At 38.8% G+C, this 23285-nt stretch overlaps 1 protein-coding gene across 1 annotated transcript in view; it reads right to left on the reverse strand.

Annotated features, from left to right (window-relative positions):
• pum (pumilio) overlaps positions 1-23285 on the reverse strand; it is an 87118-nt gene that overhangs the window by 12263 nt on the left and 51570 nt on the right. Inside the window, exon 10 of the mRNA XM_018505961.1 lies at positions 9-266. Coding sequence (XP_018361463.1) covers positions 9-266 — 258 coding nt within the window. The remainder of the gene's footprint in view (positions 1-8; positions 267-23285) is intronic.

Below are 23285 nucleotides of genomic sequence, written 5' to 3' on the forward strand. Positions count from 1 at the left end.
AATCCAGCCGGATAGACCCAGGGCCCGACACCATAGTATTGCGGTACTACAGGAGGTGGTGCGCCAGCTATCAGCGCCCCTACGTAAGGCTCCTGTCCACTGATAACAGTATAGGGGGCAGTAGGAAAGTTTTGTTGCTGTTGTTGCTGCTGTTGTTGCTGCGCTTGGGATGCGGCTAAGTACTGTTGCTGCTGTTGTTGTTGCTGCTGCTGTAGAAGTTGTAGTTGTTGCGGTGTCGCGCCTTGCGGTTGACTACGGAACAGTGTCTGAAAAAAGAAAAAAAATCGAATGACACACCAAGAAAGGTTTTTTCTTTGATAGTGTTGTTTTCCAAATAATGCCATAAAAAGGCTAGGATGAAATAAACATTAATAAAATAAAAAAAAGCGAAAGTAGTCTTGTTCTTAATGCTACATTTATTTAATTTTTTCTTATTTAATAAAATTATATCTGCAATAGCTTTAATTTTCGCTAAGTGCACGATATTAAAATCAACCTACAATACTTGCATATAATTATGATCTTGTCTGTAAACTTTTATATAGAAAATATGAAATTAAATGAATAAAATTTAGAAATTATCAAAATGGAATTTTCATTAGAATATGGTCGACAATATAATACTGTTGATTATCTCGGAAGACTTGTTATTATTTTTGGAATGGAGAAAAATCTGTCAGTAAAGTAAAACAAATATTATTAAAATATTATTTACAAATTTACGAAAAAAGATAAAGATAAATTAAATAAAAATTAAAAGTAATCTACATTGGCAAAAACGGGAGTCATATCAATTTTCTAAACTCTAAATATGAGGTTTAAAGTGCTGGATAAGCTACTTAAAAATTGAAGAATCTTAGGAATATATAGAGAACTTATGTCAAGAAAAAATGTTCTTCCCATCCAACATTACAAGCAAAAATCTTCAAAATTTCATCATTCAAAACACTAACGTGAAAATGTTACATGTTATAATACACACAATATATTTTCTAGTATTATTTATAATGCTCGTCTTCGCACGTCTCTATATCATAAGTACAACGTTGTCATATTTATTACGTAAGACTAAGGAAAAAATAATTAATCAAAACTTGACATGTTAATATTATGACGGACACAGATGATAAAATTAAAAGTAAACACCTCTGTAAGTCCTTTCGTTTTTTCACGACGATTTGATATCGAGCTTTCCTGTTAGAACATTGTGTATATAAGGAGGAACCATATCACGCGCAAATCGCGCCGGCGGTCGAGATGACCTTTCGGCTTCAAGGCTCGGTGACGACATCGTATTACTGGGATAATCATACGGACCAGGGTTTTCAACATGAGGATCAAGGCCGGAGGCAGGCGATGCCACTGCCTGAAAGCGGCGCAAAAGACAACTCGGCATTAAAGTCGAGGAAGACGACCGAGACCATCACCTCCTCCTCCTCCTCCTCCTCCTCTTCCTCCTTCACCGCCTCCTCCGGTTGGTCGGCCTGGGTCGACGACCCCCCGCGGACGTTCACCGACATGCGTTCGCCTGTTCTTCTGCGTTCCCCGGACCGGTGAGATCGTACCGTGGACTTTTTAATTGACCGACAAATGTGTCGTGATTCGGCACGACGCGACGTAGAAACCGCGATAAAGTTACGTACGACGGAAACATCAAAAGAGTACAACACAAAAAAAGGTAATAACACTCTTGTGCGATAAACACACGTATTAAAAAAATGAGGCTCTCCTCTTAGTTTTTTTTTCGCGCGATTTCTTTAAATCTCTTCTTTCGTATAAATTAAAATCTTTCAATCTTTTTTTTTATCGAAGAAAATAAAAGTAAATTTATAGAATATTGTCGCTCCGTCATTGAGACTATTGAACTAATGAGTATGATCGACGGATAAACTTTTTTTTCTCGATACTATCGGTCATTTACGGCATATTACGATATGAGTTACACGGTTTGTATTTACTGACGATCGATAAATTTAATAACATTATCCGAGCCAGAGTTCCTTCGACCTTCAAAGTTACGAGAGCTCGGAAATAAATAGGAACATCGACCGAATGGCTGATTCCTTGCACGAAGCGAAGAAAACTTAAACCATTCACGACACGCTCCAACCCTAAGAGGCAACGATGCGTTTCGGGTATTAACCTCTTCCGGAAACGTCGAGCTTGAGTCAAGGCCATAGTTACACCTGACCGTTGCTCCTTACAGAAGAACTCTATCTCTCTTCGGACACAAGATATTAATACGTAGAACAGGATTTCTTAATTTATTAATATATTTTATCACACATTTTAAAAAACTAAATTAAACATTTATGTATTTTAAAACACAACTTGCTAAATTAGTTTTTATTAATATAAAATTAATTATAATATTAGTTCAGCAGCACATCTAATATTTAATTTATTTATTTTACACAAAATATATTTTATTTGTGTTCAACTAATAGAAAGAAGAAAAAGATAAATCACAGGCCGTTTATTCATTTCTTATCTAACGGTTTTATATATTCTTATCTATCGATGCATTTTAAGGTAACAAAAATTTTAGACAAAAAGAATAGTATAATAAGAAATGTTACATTGCAAGGTGCATATGTGTGAGATGCGAACAGCTCATTAAGGTCAGATATCGTGTTCGGAAGATTTTTTCCCGAACGCTGAACCGTTAATCAAAGAGGCCTCGTCATTGATTGAGACTCGAACTGATACACAGCGCCGACAGGAACAGTCTCATTAAAACGCTAATAGTATATCCTATCCGAAGCAAGTCTGTGTTTATCTCACTACTATTTGTTTAATAAAATCGTTATCTTATCGTCGACCGAATGCTTACCTCGGAACTAGATCGTTATTTCTTCTCTATATTATTCTTCTCGAGTATCTGATTATAATTACGCGTATTTCTTCTTGTATATCTGATTGTAACAATTATCATTCGTTTGATGCAGTTTGTTGCCAAGTATTTTAGAAATCTGAATTTTTCGAAATTCGAATTTTACTGATTATCTCTTTTTATTCGTGTATTATTTAATGTCTTACTTTTGAGAACCGGAAATATCACAAAATCACTCAAACGAAACCTCAAATTAGTCTCGTACGAATCGTTACAGCCATCATCGCTCTTGAGAAATAAAGAGACCGAACAAACGTCTAAATGAAAATTGCAGTGATTTCGCGTAAAAATGGCGGAGTGTCAGAGAAGAGAAAAAAAAAAGAAGAGAAATTGGATGAAGCACGTCATATCAGAGAGGGACAGTCGATCTCGGGTGAGGAGGCGAACAATGGCGCGGTACATTGTCGTGGGTGAGAATAGGGGTGAGTTACACTCCTGGAAATGTGAGTCATTGTTGAATATGTAAGGTTTCTGCCGGCGGCTGCAAATCGTCGACCAACGATATGGAGTCTGATTTCCTAGCTGTTAAAAATATCCGTAGCGATTACCGTCGCGCTTTTCGAAAATACTTCGACGGGAATAAATGAAACGCCGCATTCTTTATTAGAACTATATAAAAACACTTAAGACATTCGAGAAAGTATAAAAATATTTTCTTATTAACCAGAATAAATTCTTATCGGATCTTTTCAGAGATGTGTATAAAACGAGAAGTGTCTTTAGATTAAATGTCAATTAGTGTCAGTTGTATAAAATCATTAAAACCTCAAAAATATCGCACGTTGAATGATTATCATAAAAACTAAGAAAATAAATCTATATCTTTTTGATAATAAAATAAACATTACATCAAATTTTATCAAAATTTAATTAAATTTAAAAATTAAGAATAAACTGTAATAGCATGATTAAAATAAGTATAAATAAAGCTAAAAATCAGCAAATAGTGTGGAATAAAAATATTAAGTTTGAGATCAATTCTTACGTCAATAAATAAAGAACAATTTCAATTTTTACTTTGTGTTTGTCGTTTTTAAAATCTAAAACAAAATCATAGCTAAAAGCATATATTGTTAAGCTTCGAATCGCATCCATTGGGAAGCCTTTATCAAGTAACAACGCATGGAAAGTATACGTCATTAATTTTAATAGAAGAGTTACCGTGAAAGACTTTCTAAGCGAAAGAATCGAGGAGCGTATCCGATTACGTAATCAGAAAGGAATTAATTATTTATATATATATATATATATATGTATATAGTCTCTCTTATCAAGGTATTATTGTCCCGCAATAATGAACAGAGTACTGACTTTTCTCCTACACTCATCAGTATCCGGATAGACTTTCACTGATCTGCGATAACCTACTTATTGTCTTTGTTTAATTACTATTTGCACTCTCCTTCCAGCGAGTGCAAGATATCGCATTATATCTAGCACGTGTCAGTGTATTTCCGTGATATTTTAATTGCCATACAAGCAATCATGCACTTTCTTTCGTCGATTAAAAAAAAAGTCTTGCCAAACATTTTTAAGTCTCCAAACTAAGAAGTCTTTTTCAGAAAAAAATTTTCAATCCTGTTTTATCAATAAATATCTTCTTTATATTTTACTTATATAATTGCTTGTTACAAATGCAATTATTGTAATGCTATTTAGGCGAGGCACAAAAGCCGGATTTTCTCGCGAAGGCGTTAGACGCAAGTCGGAAGGTTCAGCGAAAGGCTTTTGATTACCGACTTACGAAAAAGCGTAGCGTAACGAATGATATAAGAACGATTAGGTAAGAGATATTCCGTTGCTGAATTCCTTACGAGTCATCCGCGGAAACGAGTTTGAGAGTGACGAAGGTTCGACGACCTTCCTTCTCTCTGTGCGTCTCTGTCGTTTGCCTTTCATAACCGGTGCGTTTTAATATTTATCGTTGGTTCATCTCTATCGTGTCGCGTGCATACATTCTCGGGAACGTCAAACATTTCAATTCCGATCGGCTATCGAATCGTCCGATTTTTTATTGTTGACTGCCAACATGATCGTTTCCAAGAAATTTCATTTCGAACACATTTTTTAAAATTGACAATAAATAATCTCTTTTTAAATTTGAAAATAACATGTCTACTTTTGTGACACATGTTCGCTACTTTTTTTTAACCTTCAACTACAGCTATAAATAATCCAAGTTATTCTAAAGTGTCTTATTTGAAATATATATAGAATGCAAGTGAATCTCTACTTTATGGTAATTGATAGAGAAAGGTTCAAAGTTTTTTTTACTTACAATTTAGCATCATCTCATAGTACCAACACAGACAAGTATACAATCATACAGATAGTATCAATCGTATAGATTGTACAATCGTCTAAAAATTTTTGCTTCGTGTCCAATGATCCGTTACTGTAGTCAAGAGTTAAATACGAATTTGTAGGTAGTCTATAAAGGCTAAAGAATAAGTTCTTCAATAATGGACAAAAGTCTCTTATCTAGATTGTCAGATATTAATTACTTGTGTTTTTGTAATATTACATATTACTGACATTTTAGCGTGCTAATAATGATTTATCACGTAGATTATGTTTTATTCGGAAGCTTCATTCTACGCTCTATATAATAAAGCGTCGCAGCCACTTGGAGATCAGGTCATCAACACCGTGTGCATCCGACGTAGGTATTGTTGCTAATCTCGCATAGGGTATGCATCCGTTACCGCGTCTTATCGCATCGCATTGTCACAATCGCGAAAATTAGTAATAATAACGCGGATGTTTCACGAACACAACGGAGATCGTGGCAACAAGATTCCAAAAAAACAAAACTCCATCCGAGAAAAATTTCATCCAGTAAAAAATATCGAACATTTGAAGCAAACTAGTTTTTCTTACTCAAGAATGAGCCATACGTGACATGAATACGTAATGATGTGAAAATAAAAAAATATCAATATAAATTACGCCATTGAGAGTAACATATAACGTATACTGTCTCGATCAATGTTTACTTTTTCCTCAAACAAATTTACGATTCTCTCGTGAATTGCGTCCCCTGTCATTCACAAACGTGTATAGACTTTTCGCGACAGTACCGCGTGAAAATCAATAATTTGCACGTGAAAGATACGGAGTAATGTATACAACGAAATCTGGATTCAATTCTAATTCAGCGTTATGGAAAGTTCTGCCGACTAGTTCGTGGTGCATATTACCGCTCACAGATGCATAAACGTTTCACCGCCATTCATTCCGAAAACTCTGGTTTGGCGGGCGCATGTGTGCATGCGAATGCGTCGCGGAAGAACAGTTTAATGCCTGCAAACGATTTATCTCGTTCACACAGTGTCAAACTATTTTTTGGCGCATTTTAAGCTACTATTTTTATCTAAAAATTTCTCCGATAAATGATTTGACATATATTCGGACGTGTAATTAATTTTATTAACTAAAAATGTAAATATTATTCATGTAATACGGTTACGAGTATACATATAACGATTGTCGATGTAATCTACCATGCAAGAATAAAATATACGACTCTATTCCACCTCCGACAATCAGTACATCTGAAACTTTTATTAAGTTCCAAGAGCGAGTAAACTTTCACGCCAACATGTGAGGGAGAATTAAACAGTCCTAATCTCTCTCTAAAAAAGAATGGTACCATATATCAAAAGATCGTTTGGTTTTATGAGAAACGGATGAGGCACGATATATACATTCTCATGAAAGTTGGGGTATCCGCGTGAAATAAAAGTACAGCGACGACAAACCGCGGCGGGAGCCCGTTACTTCACCGCTTCGGAGCACCGTTAGCTCACCTGGCTGCGTGTACGGAATATACAGGGTGCCGCGAAGAGAAAGAGGTCCACGGTTCGTCGTACGAGATCCGCTTTCCGCTTGCACGGCGACGTGCACCCATACATCGCGCGATTCGTGTCATTTTGATTGCGACATGGAAAATGCGGGTTGAGGGGAACGACATTAACCCGCTTGACTATGTCTTTCCTCTTCCGCATGTATTGATGTACCGATTCGCATTGAACACGGTTTCAGTCCGGTTCTCTCTGTCACGACCGCCTCCTCTATGTGGCATTGACCTCCGCAAATGACAGATTGAGAAGCGGTAAATCCGACAAGTCATCGAGTAACGATATAACTTGATTTCATAGAACGTGATATGTAATGACATTGTGGGGGAGTACGAAATTTCATGTATTTCACATTCATATAATTAGCTCGATTCATCTACAGAAATGTGGTATCGTCGTGCTCAATTTATTGTCCTAGTTGTCATGATTGACCTCATAGAATTGCAGAAACAATTGACGATACTCTCTGCATTGAGGACAGTAACAAATCTGCTGGCACAAGCGAAGGGACTATACATATCCGGAGATGTTTTCGTTTCCATGCGAAGCCTTATGACGAAAGTAACGAGGGCAAACATTCACGTTGCATTTATTACGGCAAAAAGAGGTCAAGGGTCAAGGTGCGAGGCACATGGCAATTTTGAGATGACTTGATGCAACTGCAAGTCACGATGCAAAATATGCCTTAGCTCTTCTCCGTTGTCGAGGCAGAATTACTCAGAACGTAATTGGGTTTTGTTAAAGACGTCTATAGAGTAAACTTAAACACTCGCTTTAATTGGATTACTAATATAAACTTGATATGTGATACTACCAAGTCAACTATATCGTTTAAATACAGAAACAATTCACTGGAGATAAGTAAAAGCTATTACAATTTCAGCAACGTTTGAAAATATAAAGATAGATAAATATATCTGCAAAAGAAGATACTAGATACAAGAATAAATCTGGCTTTTATTAAATGAGAAATTGTCAAGAAGAAACAAGATTTGGCCGAGTCACGAACATCACGATTCGCTACTCTGCGTATATCGATCGAGGTATTGTCGACCGTGCTATGACCGTATTACGAACAATAAAAAGCCAATCTGATCGCATTTTTGAAGCGCGCAATCTTCTGCACGAAACGTGTGAGTCAAGTGAACATCACGAGATTTGTGACAAGCCATCGCACTACAGTGGCACTGTTTTCGCGTGAGCAGTTATAAATCATAATTCCGAAGAAAGTCTATCATATACGAATTCGTTATTTTTCAACTGTCGCGCTATAATTTATCGAACGATTTTTATATTAATCGTATTTCGTTAATTCCGAAATCCCGTTAGCTTCATTCTGTTTAATGAAAATTCTAAAACACAGATCTGTTTATACATTTAGTTCGAGTTTCATGGTCGAGTGACGGTTCGCTTCTGCAGAAATTTGATAAAATTCCGACGGATAAAATTCAATTATTTTAACATTTCATTGAGTAACAAATCGAATTTAATTTGTGTGTAACGTTTACTTTTAATTGTTTTAACTTATTTCATTTAATTCCAATTTTGTAATCTCTGTATATCGGAATTACGGATACATATTCCATATTCCACGTAATATATCAATCGTGATCGCTAAGATATCGATCTCGTACGACCTCGCAATACTTCTTCCTTCGACTTTACAAAAATCACTATGCGTCACTTTCCGTTGCGCTATTACATAAAATTACGCTATCACAAATCAGCCGAGACCGTAAATCGAATTGCTTCCCCGGGGATATCCCGTTCTCATAGCGCGCCAGGAATATCGTCGTGAAACATGGTTGTGCGCGCGGTTTGCGAAATCGTCTATCGCGGCGCGTTCCAGATTACGTGTCGCCGGCAGCGGCGGGACGGCGGCAACTTTCTAAGTGTACAGGTTGCGACGAGAGCACCGATCTCGTTTCTTTCCAGCAGGTAGGTACCGGTCGTTAATCGCGCGGGCGATGGATGGAGAACCGCTGCTGGCCGCCAATGCTCCATGGCGAAAACCGGTTCCTTCGGCATCGCGAACCGATCGATTTGACCCGAGCACACGGTCGATGTACAAACACCCCTCCCCGCCGTTCGTTCTTCCCGCTGCCGGCGGTTGTACCGTTTTACCGGACCACCGATGACTCGAGAACTCTAAGAACGGGAAGTTTAACGAAAAATACAGTAAAAAGAAAAAAAAGCGACAGATGACAGCGAACTATGTTCTAAGCGTTTATCGGCAAACAGAAAGTCTGATGTATCCCGATTGTTAACGTTATTAATGTTCCGCTTATAGAGCTTCTAAAGACATAAGTACAATATAAGTAGGATAAATAGAAAATACGGAGAATTATAAATGAGGAAATTATCGTAAAGCTAACGGAGATCGTAAAGCTAATGAAAGGTAACAAAGATATCTATACACGCGAACTTTTGATAGTATATACTTCGCGTAATCTTCTTACATAGATTAACTTTTTTTCTCTTCTTTTTTTCTGCATAATTTTTTTCTTTTCTGTACCAAACCGCAGTGGGAACTACGGAGAAACCGATTTGCTCCGAGGAGATTTTTTATCGTCACGGGTATCGAGAGAGGCGCGAACGTTCTCTTTTGTAATAGGTACCTCGATCTGAACGTTCCGATCAAGTCAGTCGATTCGAGAAATAATAGTAAGAAAAATTTCCGTATGCAACAATCTCGTAGCTACTACAACACGCGTGTGAACTTACAACGGATAAATATGTTTATATCTTTTTAGGAGGCCTTGTACTTTTCCCACTGAACCGATACGGAATATACCGCGTCCGCAGTATCGAAATTTCCGTCAGCGACAAAGTTCTGCGCGGAAATATCTTAAACGGTATCCACGCGACTCGTTTAAAAATAGCGGGAAGCACCCAGCTTAAGTATGACGGACTCGGAGCCAATAACGGTCAGAAATACGAAGCAACGAACAATCAGCGGCTCCGAATGGAGAGCAGAATGGCCGGGAAAAGAAGAGGAATTCGCGAAAAAGATAATCACGAGGAAGGAAGGGGAGGAACATCCGTAAAGTGTCTGCGACATTAACGAGCCAACCCCCGTGGTGGACGCATCGAGACTCTCTGAACAATAGCTATTGTAGTCGTTTATATCATCAACGCAGTTATCCCTGTTATACAGAAACGCTAGCCTAGTTGCAAAATTCAATTATAATAAACTGACCGTTCTCGCGCGCGCACGCATTTACCCCGTGGAGTAAAGATGAAGAAGAGGAAAGGGAAGGAAAGATACGTAGGAAGCGTGGTTCGTGCAGGGTGGGTACAGGTCGCGTGATAAGGGTCGCATTGCCACACCTTGATACTAGATACCCCTCTTCGTGGTAGCTTTTAACCAAATGACGCGGATTTTATTATTGGATGGTGCCTCTTACAAGGGTGCGGCCGAGTTATACCGTCATCCTCCCGGTATTAATGCGCCTCCACCATCGCTAACCGGCCTCGCCTTACTCGCGTTTTTGCCCCCTTTCTGATGAACGTTACCGTGAAGTCCGACAAATAAACTGTCTACACGCGAGTCCGTTAGACCGACTCAGAAACTGACCGGTGTGGATGACCTCAGATAGACTGCAATGATGTTTGGCGTTCGCAGTGAAAATCTATCACGAATTTTGTACAAGGAAAAAAGTTGTAAATCAAAAATCTCAGAAGAAACAGCCATAAAAGTTTCTTTTTAACATTTCTAGAAAGCAAAAAGATCTCTTGATGTTATCCTTTACGAATTACGAATTACTAGAATTATAAGTAATTATAAGTAATTAAAAATAACAAATTAGTACAACAAAAGATATGTACAGATCTGTATAAAAGATATTAAAAATATCCTCTAGAAATTAATAATAAAAATAATAATAATTTTATTGCATGCGCACTTACGAGTTGGATTTAAATAATGTTTAAAATTATAAAAAGAAAAAAAGAGGAGAAAAGAAAAAAATTAAGTGCTAGCAAAAGGCAAAATATTCCGAGGTCTCTAAAAATATATCTCGCACTAATTATTGCCGAGGAGTGTAAGAGATCACTTTCGCGTGCGTCGAAACCGCGATTATATCGCAATGGTATATTAAGACCCACGCCGCAATTGCGCTCTCGAGGCATTACTCTTACGAAAATTTCTCCGCGCGCAATGCTCTACGCTGCGTAAGAACAGTGGATTTAAGAACATTCTCGTGAGAATCCGCCGAGCGGGAGAAAACGAACGTTCGACGAATTTCCTAAAGTTCTCATGGCGGAGCAACACGCTTCACGGGTCCTCTTCATCTCCATTTAATGAAAATAAACGCGTGGAAAATTGCGCAAGAAAGCGTGTCGGTGCACGAGTGCCGGGCCCGGCGTTTTGTAAAGCGTCAACGATTTTCGATTCGACTGATGAACAAAGAAATTGGAAAGTTCAAATCTCTCGTAGGCTCAATAAACAAGATAAAATAATAAATGCAAAAAAAAAAGAAAGGATAGGAAATGCCAGCGAGAAAGCGTATAATCGCATCAAGCATTTTTCCCATTATCAACGAAATCGTAAGTCGCAGCCTGTAAAAAATAGTTCATCGTCATTAAATAATTCATTCTGTATTTTTATAATTTTAACGCTTTTTCTTACTTATATATCTTTACCTTATAGAAATCGATTCAAGAGCTAGAGAAACTAAGGACAAGGAGACCGTAAAGTTTGAGAAATAAGTTAAACAAGTGACGCGTAAATATACGCATGTCTGACACAATTCAAGGTGGAAGAAGTCGTGTTTAATTTTTCAAGAAAACCGCCACTTCCCGTAAAATTCTCTCTGAGTTAACTATTCCTAGTGACGTACTTGCAGAGGCGGGGAACAGACCAATTAATTTTATTAAAGGGGACGAGAGCCGCGTGACGTGGACGCGTGATGTAACGTTATATGGCCACGCATCTTGCAACAACGTCGATTTTATTAGGCCGTTATCGTACAATAATGAAACGCTCTCGTGTTCACCATTCTTGTCGCCGTTTCATCGTAGAGACAATACGTTGCCGTCCTTGCGAGCTTTTACTGAGCGCAGGTGTACCTCAAACAAACCTACGGAAAAAGCTAATCACACAGCCGGATTATTTCTAGCAGAGAAAGGTATTTTCTATTTTCTTGATAACACGTCTATTTCGTTAAAATTGCTAAATCGAAAAAAGAAATCGTATATATTTTAGCAATTATCCATATTTAATAAAAAAAAAAAGAGGAAAAAAAGGAAATTTCAAAACTATGCGAAAAATACGCTCGCATTTTTCAATATCATAATTTACGTACACCCTGTATGCGACACGCGCGATGTACCTATCACCGCCAGGCGATATGATTCGATTTTTCCGGCAAGAGAGCACCGAAGTTGTCTCGCGTGGCGATATCAGATTTATCATCCGCCACGGCAGGGGCATGTCGATAGATGGAATATATGTAGATGGCCAGGTAGTGGATGGATAGATGGATAAGGACGAGGCCAGGATAGCGTTCGCATTCGCGCGTAGATCCACCAGCGATCAATACGCATAAAAGCGTCATTACGTCTCGCGGAGCATCACGTGGTCTCTTATCCATTTTTTTTCCTTACAACAGGAAAGAAAGCCTGCCGATCGTTTTCTTCAATTCGTTCGAAGCCGCAAGCTTAGGGGTTAAAGCGCTTCTCGAAAACACGGGGTACTTAATTCTCCTTCTCGCAATCCACAAATTGAATAAAGTGTCTTGTTCAGAAGTAATTTTAAGTTGGAAAAAAGTATCAGATGCATATTATAACGTATTCGATTGGTTGAGTAACGTTGCCTTCGACATTAATTCCTGCGAGATCTCGATATACAAAATCCCAAGAGGGTATATAGTGTTGTTACATGCTCTACCACCCCCGTTTGTCAATTTATGCTCGGAGGAATAAATGGTTTTATACACGCGTTTGTCGTGACGATAAGAGTATAAAAATATAGATGCGATAACAAAGAGAGAAAAAGATGAACAACCGTTATGAGATATTGACGTAGTTAGATATGTCAGAAAATGGAGACCGCTGAAGAAGAAAAGGCCGGCCCGGCCGGTCGCGCTATGCGCTAAATGCGGCTGTTGGGGGTTGATTTTAATACCCTCTCTTGGTAGAGAAACGTTGTGGTAGATGTGACCTTTATGAAATGCTACAACCTTTGTAGATCCTGATTGCACTTCTTCACGCACACGAACACATGTGTTCGTGGACACGTCACACACACACACATCGCATATACGTACGAATGCGATGCGCGTTCATTGGCGAAACGTAAATGTATTCTAATCGCACTTCCACATATCCGCCACGTAGGCAAAGCAAACCGGCACATACGTTGTCTTACGGATGCTCTGACAGTATAGGAGCCATTGTTTTTGCAGTTACATCCGTGCGGTATACCGAGCGATCCGTTATTAGCGGTACCTAAGCGGAAAGAGGACTTTCTCCGCGAAAAAAGAATCAATGTGAAAAAAAAAGATCATTTTTTTACATGAAGCTTTACTTTCTCTAGAAAATCAAATTAAAAAAAAAATGGAAAATTGGTAACATTTTTCCTTTATTTTCGACTCATTCTATCAATAATTAATTTTTTTCTTTTTTCGTTATAGAAATATAAATGAGATTATCCTTATAATTTATAATACTTTATCCGTCAATTTCAATTAGTTCATTTTCTTTAGAAAAACAGAATTAGTGTGTTGCTCGACGATATTTTTCTCTTAGCAAAATTTAGAATATCCTCAGCGTGAAAAATCTATAATTCGAAATGCAAGGCTACACTTTTCCCTCCGTGCAGTCGTAAAGAGAAACGTTAACAGGAATCTATTGCATCGTACGGATAAACATCGTTTACATTTTCCACTTCGTCCTTTATCACCTCCCCGCCGCGATTGATATTACCTTTCGATACACCCCGTATATATAGGGCGTACATATATCACGCTCGAGGCGTTAGCACACATCATGAGAGAAAGAAGGCGAGAGCACGGCCGCACGTGTGTACGTGTCTATGTATGCGTGGGGGAGGCTTTCGTGCCAACCCCCGATGTATACTCGTCCCGGAACCACCGACGTTAAGTCTACCATGTTGCTAGACGTGGCGCAAACCGTTGGAGAACCGTCGTCGATCGATGAAAATGTGGCTCCGCGCACGATACTAGCCGTTTACATACGTTTACGTAAGTTTACGCGCCACCGCGAGAAGCCGGGCCTCGGTTGGAAATTGCCGGTCGTTTGTAACTTAGCCCAGGGGGAGGGACTCGGTAAATTCGATTGCACCGCAAATACAGACCGAGTGGCTTCATTCTCGTGGGCGCCGACAGATCTGCGAAAATGTCTACGATTTCGATCACGATCGAGAATGTAAGATTTCGTATTGATGGCGATGGATATTAATCCGTGCTTTCAACTCGAACGAATATCGGAATATATCGGAATAATACACGGAATAATACACATCGACTGAAAGATCGAAAGCGATCTAACCCGTGTTATCGATTCAACTACTTCATCCAATACAACATACGTTGCTTCATAAAAATTCAGCGGTTCGTCTGTATACGACTTGTATCATCACGCATGAAATAACCCGGTGAGTCTCGCAGGAAACGGAGAACATGTCGACCCAATGATCGCCGTCGAGCAACGGTACTTTGTTGGTCATAAATGTTGGCTGACCGTTAAGTCGACTCTTTTCGAGTCTCCACTACGTCGCGTCGAGACGTTTCGTCCTTTTTTCGTATTTTCTGCACGGCCAAGTCTTCGAACTAAACATAGTGAATCAATCAAGGAAATAAAAATCCTGATTTCGTAGATCGGAGCCAGATGTAATATGAACCATAACCGTAACATAAATGAATTAATATATTACATATCGATGTGCGTTTTTGGCACATTCTTATACGATTATGTCACGTTATTCTTTAACAAATTGGTTTTGAAATTTAATAATTTCCTGACGTCTCTCCCTTCCAAGTAAAATTAATCGCGCAGAGAATGTACATATATCTCATATTTTTTATAAGCAAAGAAAACATACGGAAAAAAAAGAATTTAGATTGTTTCGCATTCCTCATCTATGTATTCATATTATGTAGGTATTATTTCGAATGTTTTATGTAAGATTAATCATCTCTCGTTTTTTACCACATTTTACGCACCATTGAAGCAAGCTGAATATCAAACTCATAATTAAGTATATAAAATTGATTAAATGTTTTTAAAAAATATAAAAAGCGTATTTATACGTCGAAAAAAAATTACTAAATCATAATACTTTTTTTAAATAAAAATTTCTTTGAATAGTAATAATACTTGTAGTAAATATTTATTCAATGAAAAAAAATGACAGTTAAATCAAATGGTTTTTGTATCAAATGAATGTTTACATTTAATAAATATTTACGAAAATTTAATTTTTTTTCAGCGTATTTAAATTATTTTTAAAGAACTATTTATATTTCTCTCTCGATAACAAAGTCACAAATTTTTTTACATCTGTCCCTTTTCATCCTCTGTCACCTCAAAATTCTTTAGAATTCGTAAAGCGTTGAATTATACACTATGTGATAAGTAAGCAGCTGTTTATAAGCCAGCCTTTGACACCGTCGCTTTTGTAAGACGCACTGTTTCGAGCTGTAAATTCATGCGATTCAGGCGGCAGAATCCCCGCGCTTGTCCCTTAGTAGTTTCCTCTCATCGTAGTGAAACCTTGCTCTTGATATTTACCACCTGACGCAATATAACGCGCGCGCGAGAATTGAACGGAATGTGGAGCAGCGCGGTGCGGTGTCGCGCGCGCCAAGAAAAGCGATCGAATTTCACGTGCAACGGGCAGTTTACGCTACTCTGCTGCATCGAAATCGCGAGCGGCGATCTCAGTGGCTACGAACCTTGATGCGAATTACCAACCGTACTATAGGGTTATTCAGCGTCAAACACTAGCAACAGATCCGTAGTTAGCTGGAGTTTTCAACTAACAAATTCCGCGTGTGACGCATTGAAACGTCAGAAAACAGAATACCTACTAGAAAATGATAAAGAGGATGTATTCCTTCCCAAATTTTATTAAAACTGTATAAAATAATATTTACAACGCATTGTTGTTATTGTACGTTTATTTGTTATTTAATTACCGTTTTGAATTATTCAAATCCAATTTGGGAATGCGTGCTATAAAGCTGTCATTATTATCATTATATCCTTCTGTGATGTGTGTGTGAATAAATGATCCCTTTTATAAAATCCACCTTGGACATGCTTTCAAGTTAAAAATGACTCTCATAATTACGACCATATCCATGCCATATCTTTTATTCCAAACTGCTCCGACCGCTGATGAAGCATTGCCGAAATCTCGTGAAGACAAGGAGAAAACGCCATTTCGGCATTTTGGCGCGACGATGATAAAATTCCTGACCACCAACGTCGCGATTATCGGTCAGTTCGCACACGAGCTAACTCGAACGATCGTTATGAATTATCGTTGGGACGCGGCACGATGCCGCGATGGCCTGACAATCCCTCCCTCCGTTTTACGCCCCTGTCGTTTATTGTCATGTGTGACGTGCGGTCGTATGGTCGCGCGCGATCGACATTTATTATTTATACGAATCGTGCTTGTCGTGCATGCCGCAGCTCTCTTATTCGAAGAAAGAGTCCGCCCGCGTTTGACCCGACTCTACTCTCCTTCTGGTCCCTCCGTAAAGTGGCGGAAGAGGCGGTTTCCGGAGAAAAAGAGAGAGACGGCAGGTCGTCGGCGGAAATTCGTCACGATAAGTACAATCGTGGATCGCGTCGTCGTGTGGCGTGCTGAGAAATGCGTCGCGCTTTGCGTGGCTGAATAATATTCAGAAGTCCGACTCAGATTATGTGCCATTCGAAACAAACTCTATATCCGTATCTTTTTTTTACACGTCGTAAATTGTAATTACAAAAAACTTTTTGTTACACTAATGGCAAATTATAATCCATTTACATGCGAATGTATAATTAAATAGTCCTATCGCAGTTTATCGCTGTTAATCCATATTTAATTTTATCTTTTAATTTTCCAGATTAATTCTCATTTCTACGTAATATCTCGCCTATTAGTGCAACGTTGCGTTTGAGTAGATTACGAAATTCACTCGCAGTTGGTCTTCTCTAAAATACCTACTCTAAATTGTCATTTAAAAAGCTTTCCTGTTGATTAATATCCTTGTGCTTTCGATCGCGTGTTGGCGATAGCATAACATTTCTCCCATTTTTCATGCAAATTTTATGACCTGTCTTGTCCTTGAGAAACCGACATAAAAATGAAACGGCGTGTTAAAAAGAAAAATTAAAATCACTATAATTTCGTCAGAAAGTGATATTTCATCACAGATATGTTATCAAACTGTCGAACTAACATACAAGTCATGAGGTATCAGGGTACGTAAATCTTCAGAAAATTACGTTTCTAAATACATAAAAGTACTCTGAATAGATTCTTCGTGATCAAATTCACAGATGCTAATGTCAATTTTATTAATATTTTTCTCAAACAACAATTTATCGCCAAATGATAATAAAGTAAAAAAAAAAGAAAAAAAAAGTTATGCGAACGAAAACCGTAAAAATCACACTAATTCGTAACGGAAGCATACATTGTATGTATATGTGAAGACATTTTCCGTTATAATATATCATGTGATTTCACGCTCGTTGTTCGTACTAATTTTCCATACTTATTTTACACGTACGCCGCGATATCTACGTGACTTTAATCGCGCGATCCTCGCGCGATTCGCGAATCGTTCACATGGCAACAAGGGGATCGCCGCATGCAACTATGTGTTAAATGACTAACTAGGCGCGCCTGATAGCTGCATCTCACCGTGCGTAGAACAGAAGCTGAATGCGAGAAGCGAGGGGGGGGATCATTGCTAAGGCATGGCTGGCCCGCGCTATCTCATCACCGTGCGCCGACTACTCAGCGGTAATGCGAGACCTCTAGCGTAATAAGAGACGCCCCGGTAATTATTACATTCCCGCGCGTTGCGAGACGCGACCAGAGAAGCTAGAATCCGTGGAAGGTAGCGCGCGCGTCGAGCACATCCCCCAGGAGGAGAAGCAACCGTACGGGCGAGTCTCGCCACTGCACACACGCGAGGAATGTTTTCTCTCTCTCCTTTTTTTTTATTCTCTATTCGGCTCCACCCCCTCACCACGCGCAATTTAATTAGACGCCTCGGGGAGAGAGAGAGAGTGACTTGCGTTCTTCATACACGAGGCGAGACTCGACGACGCTTAATCATCGCTTTCGATTCACCACGAAACGAAACGCGCGCGGATCCTGTCGTATTTAAGGTACGGAAACTGGGAATAAATCGTGAGACTGGCATGTATTCACGTATAGGGTGACACGTTTACCGAGGGCGTGACTGACTTCGCTTGCGCGTCAGAAGCCGAAAGTTAATATCGCGAGTTTGTGTCTCCATGGAATTTCCCGAATTCGGGACGGCGACGTGATCAAAGCTCGTCGGGTCATAGCGTAGAAGTATCAAACTTCGTAACAAAGAGTGGCATCGAGATGATGCTCGACGGTTAACGCACTTATTCACAGGCTCTGTTAATTGCACGAGCGACAGTATATTTGAAACGTTTCTCGAGGTAGTTTCCACTTTTGTGAAAATGTTACGATTGAGATTCCTCTCCTTCCAAGTCGAAACAGCGGAAAACGCAGTGAATTAAAAACCAGCTGAGATGGAGAAAAGTCACGAATTTTCGAAACTCGAGAATCTCGCGAAACATTCGAAGAATGCGCGTGATACACGCGCCTCAGTTCCCGTAGAACATTAATAGAAAAGCGTTGGTTTCTGTACATTTAGTTGTCCGCCTATATTTGGCCAGGAATTTCCTGACAACGGAGCTTTCGTACTTCCGTATAAATTGTATAATTAAAATATACTCGCTGCGACTCGCTGATGTTACGCGAGAATTTGTTTAACTGAGATACCTGAAATTATGGGGGGAAAAAAACTTTGGGCGTAAAAAGCGAGCGGGGCATCCGAAGAATGTTCGCGGCTCGTACCGTTCCGCGGAGACTACGCTAACTGTGAAAAACAGTGGTAAAATCTGTGCGCGATCGTACCTCAGCGCAAGACAGAAACAACACCCTCCTTGGTAATATCGTGACACAATTGAATTGCAAGAGAGGAAACAAGAGCCCCGCGCGCGCGCGCGCGTTGCCGGCTGATTCGGTCTTACAGACGCGCGGCGTCTACGGCAGGATGCGGAGTAAAATGCAAGTACGTCTCGCTGTAAATCTGTCGTATGCATAATAAAAGCGTGCGCACTATATCGAGTACATTCGCCGCGGCCCCTCTTGCGGTCCGACGTTTCCTGAAGAATAATCTTCCTCGCATCGCACGCCCTTTACGCTCCGGCGTCAAAATGAACTTCGACTTCGCGGCGGCCTTTCCGCATTGTTCTTCAAATATTCGAAACAGCGTGTAATTGCATTCAGCCAACTGTATCTACTTTTAGAATTTACGTGGGTATATAAATTCCTCGAATAATATAGATTAATCATTTTGTGTTAGACCAATTAAGTTAAATTGACGACGAAATACTTGAACCTAGCTCGTTTATTAGAAATAATGATCTAATAATGAACTTTGATCTTAATATATGATAACGTTACTGTATTTTGTGTAACGTTATCATGTAGAGCGAAAGTAATGTACTATTATTCTAATAATTAATAATACACGGTAACGTTACTACAATTTGTGTGTTTGTATAGAGGAAAAATAATGTACCTACTATTATTCTAATTAAAATTTTAATAATCACATTAAATAAATATTACTATTTTACATATATTTTATTTTACATTGAATAATATATTATTCACCAAAGTCAGATAAGAATATATATATGAATCCAGACTGTCGCCTAAAAGAGTGATAAAATCGACACTGACGTCGTCTTAAAATTAAAGTATTCTAAATCTTACAGTCATTCAGTATCTACCTACGTACATCCCATTTCGAATATACTCCGCTTCAGTGAAGTACGATAAGGACATGTCAAGCGAAGACGAGAGACGAGTATGCAATGGAAGAGCGCTGGAGCTGATTTTCCGCACGTGTCGATGTTGACAATGAGCCATAGAAATCAGCTGATGAACCCAGGACAAGAAATGCTGGACGATAATATTGAATACACGACGGAACGACGTTTCCCTGTTGCATACGAAATACGACCGACCAACCCACCCTCGCACGATTTCTCACCACCGCCGACGCCTTCTAAACGACGAAATGTTGCGTCCCGTGAGTTCGCAAGCTCGACGCCTAAATTATGGACGAGATGGTCGTATATTAATGTTGCCGCGCACAAACAAAACGCGAACAAACGGAGGAGCGTGGGCGCGAGGAGCTTCACTTTACTTTCGTCGGAAGAAGCGCGAGCCGTGAGAATTTTGAGTACCTGCTGCACCGAAACGTCAAGCGAAATAATCTTTACCGCATTTTAAGCGCGTCCGTTGAAATATTAAACAGCACAAAATTCACGGGATAAAATTAAAAGATAAAAAAAAAATAGAGAGGAAGAAAAACTAATAACGGAAAATAAGAATTCGGCACAAGTGTAACAAAAGAAAAATTCTATCCTTAACAAAAAATAAAGATAAAATTAATTATAACGGATGGAACATGAAAGGAAATAAATATTCATAGAGAATATCAGTTTCAAAAGAATTGAAAGGAAATAAAGAGATTCACCGAATTTTAAAGAAATTCGAAGATAAAAATACGTCTCGAAAACTTTTAAGATCTAAATCTTCCATTTACACTTGATATTTCAAGTTGGAATACATTTCATTCATCGAAAACATTTTTAACTGCGCTGAAACGATGTCGCATTGCTTCGAACCGCCACTTTTATCGGCTTGTTTTCTCCGCTATCTACAATTGTAGCACGTTCCGTATGTGCATCCGACAAGTGCCTGCGTGACAATCGAACGCGTCGACATTGGCAGTCCCTGCATAAATCCACGCTGCATAAATAGGACACTCATTTACATGGGAAAGATTGTACATGGGATATTATACTGGGTGTACCCAGGTGGTAAGATCGACTGGCGGGGAGATGCACAGGTCGTTTTACCTCGCGATATACAACCTGCACACACATCCCTTCGAAATATAACACTCGGATACGCTGAGACTCCAAGACCTTCCGACAAGGATTCATTTACGAGGCATCGTGAGCAAATGTGCATTCGGCGTAACCTTATTTTCCGCGTTTAAATTACACATGCCTATGCTGCGATATTGCATTAAATTTTTAACGCCGTTTATTAAACGAATTCTTCCCGCTTTGTACATTTCAAAACAAAATCATGAAATTTCAAATAATAAAATATTATCTTTTATTAAAATAAAATATTATTTTTGATAAATAATAAATAATAAAATTATGTATCAATTATTTTTATCTAAATACTTTTTTTTTATCTTTGGTGTCTCTCTCTCTTTTTGTTTAAACGCTCTCTTATACGTAGAGAAATATAATATATACTAAAATAAATGGAAATGACATTAATAAAAACTAAAAAGTATTAAAAAATAAAATGACTTTACTAAAAATAATATTTTTTGTCATTAAAAGATATATTTGATATTAAAACTAAAAATATGTATCATTGTTACTGGCTTCCTTGATAAAAAGCATGTTATCTTTTACTGTAAACTAATTTGTTAAATATTATTTTTATTATTATGCATTCCTCCGAGCTAAATATTTAAAAGTGCAAAGTACAAAAAATCTATATTTTGTGCTTGTAGCGTGGATTAAGCTCTAATTATAAAAGAAGATCGACTATATCTTTCAGTTATCTTTTCATCGGTATGCCGGTCGAAACCTCATTTTCGATATCCGTAGCCTCGCAGGCGCATCACGATGGTTTGTGCCAACAGTTGGTGCAACGGTATCGCGGCATCATGGAACATGAGGATAAAGGGAACGAAAGAGGACGAGAGAGGATCGACGGACATGGAGAGACCTCGTACTGTTCTCAGCATTCCATCGAGAATCACGGTTCGTGGCTCGTCTAACAGTTGAGCAAAACGGCACGCTGGCGCGAGAAGAAGAGGTCACCAACGAAAGACGATGATAGAATCACATTACTGCCGACATTACAACGCGCCATTGACGCCACTAAGTATTCCAAACTTCCGCAAATTCTCGGAACGTAATTGGCCTTAAAGACGATCGCGTATTTCAATAGCAGACGTTTGCGGTTTGTTTGGAAGAAACATTCTTCCATTTCACTTGTCATGCAACGTCTAAAGGTGACGCGCGTAATGTCAAAATTTTACATAATTCCAAAATAAATAATATGTCAAACTTTTACGCCGCTATCTCACGCGAACTCAATCGTAAGAGAGTCCAAGTTTAGTAAAACAACTAATGAACGGAGTTACTACGAAAGCAACGAGTACAGCTCATTATCGATATTACTTCGTCGAGGAATATCTGTCCGCTCGACATGGCAGGAATTGACGGACAAAGCTACGGCCGCTATCGCGACTAAACTCGATACGCCGTCCACCCCGGCCATCCGTTTCCTATTCTGACATCTGCTTTGAATCATTGACCCATTGCGAAACATCGCGATTCTGCTTTCAGCTCGTCGTTAAAGACAATACTAAAAAAAGAAAAAAAAATCGTCCCTATAGAGAAAATAATATCGCGACATATTCGTGAAATTACTTGTGAAGAGAATCTTCATGCTTTTTTATTTATAATTTTCATGGCGTGAATGAAATCGGTCTGGTTAAACATTTCATCTAAATGTATGTTCTCTAATATCCTTTCTTGTAGACATATTCTTTGCACATAATACGAAAATAATAGCCGGCACAGTGCCTCACGAGAAATCCTGGTGAAACCAAGCGGTTCACGGCTGGTTCTGTGTGCATGAGCGACCAAGCTCGGTTGACGCGATAATTAAATTTTCACCAACGTAGAAAAACGTTGGAAAGAGACGTTGCGACCGCGATACCCATGGGAGGACGGCTTGAAATTAGAAAGAACATTCCGCGAAAGCTCACGCGTATCCGCAAGCCGGCGAGAAGATACGTTAACCAGTTAGGTAAACTTACACGCGCACGCAATATTCCTGCGCAAATTGTAAACCGGACCAATTTTTATGTAAACCATTCAAACAGTTAATTTTGCAGTTATAAATGATTTAATCTCTCTCTCGTCGATATGACGTAATAAATAATAGAAAAAAATGCGATAGTTTAAAAAAATCACAGCAACAGATTTCACGTTTTATGCACATTTCACGCTTGATTCAAATTTCGCAAAAGAACAAACGTTTGCTTTTAACAAAGAATATTGTCCTGTACGTATGCAAGAATACGGCGAGTGTTAATAAATAGCTTAATTACGGTTAATGCATTGTTCTTCTCTTATATCGTAATTCTATTATTACAGAAACGTATTAGATATCCTTCTTATTAATC

This window comes from Trachymyrmex cornetzi, unplaced genomic scaffold (genome assembly GCF_001594075.2).
Source record: "Trachymyrmex cornetzi isolate Tcor2-1 unplaced genomic scaffold, Tcor1.1 scaffold223, whole genome shotgun sequence".
Classification (NCBI taxonomy): Eukaryota; Metazoa; Arthropoda; class Insecta; order Hymenoptera; family Formicidae; genus Trachymyrmex; species Trachymyrmex cornetzi.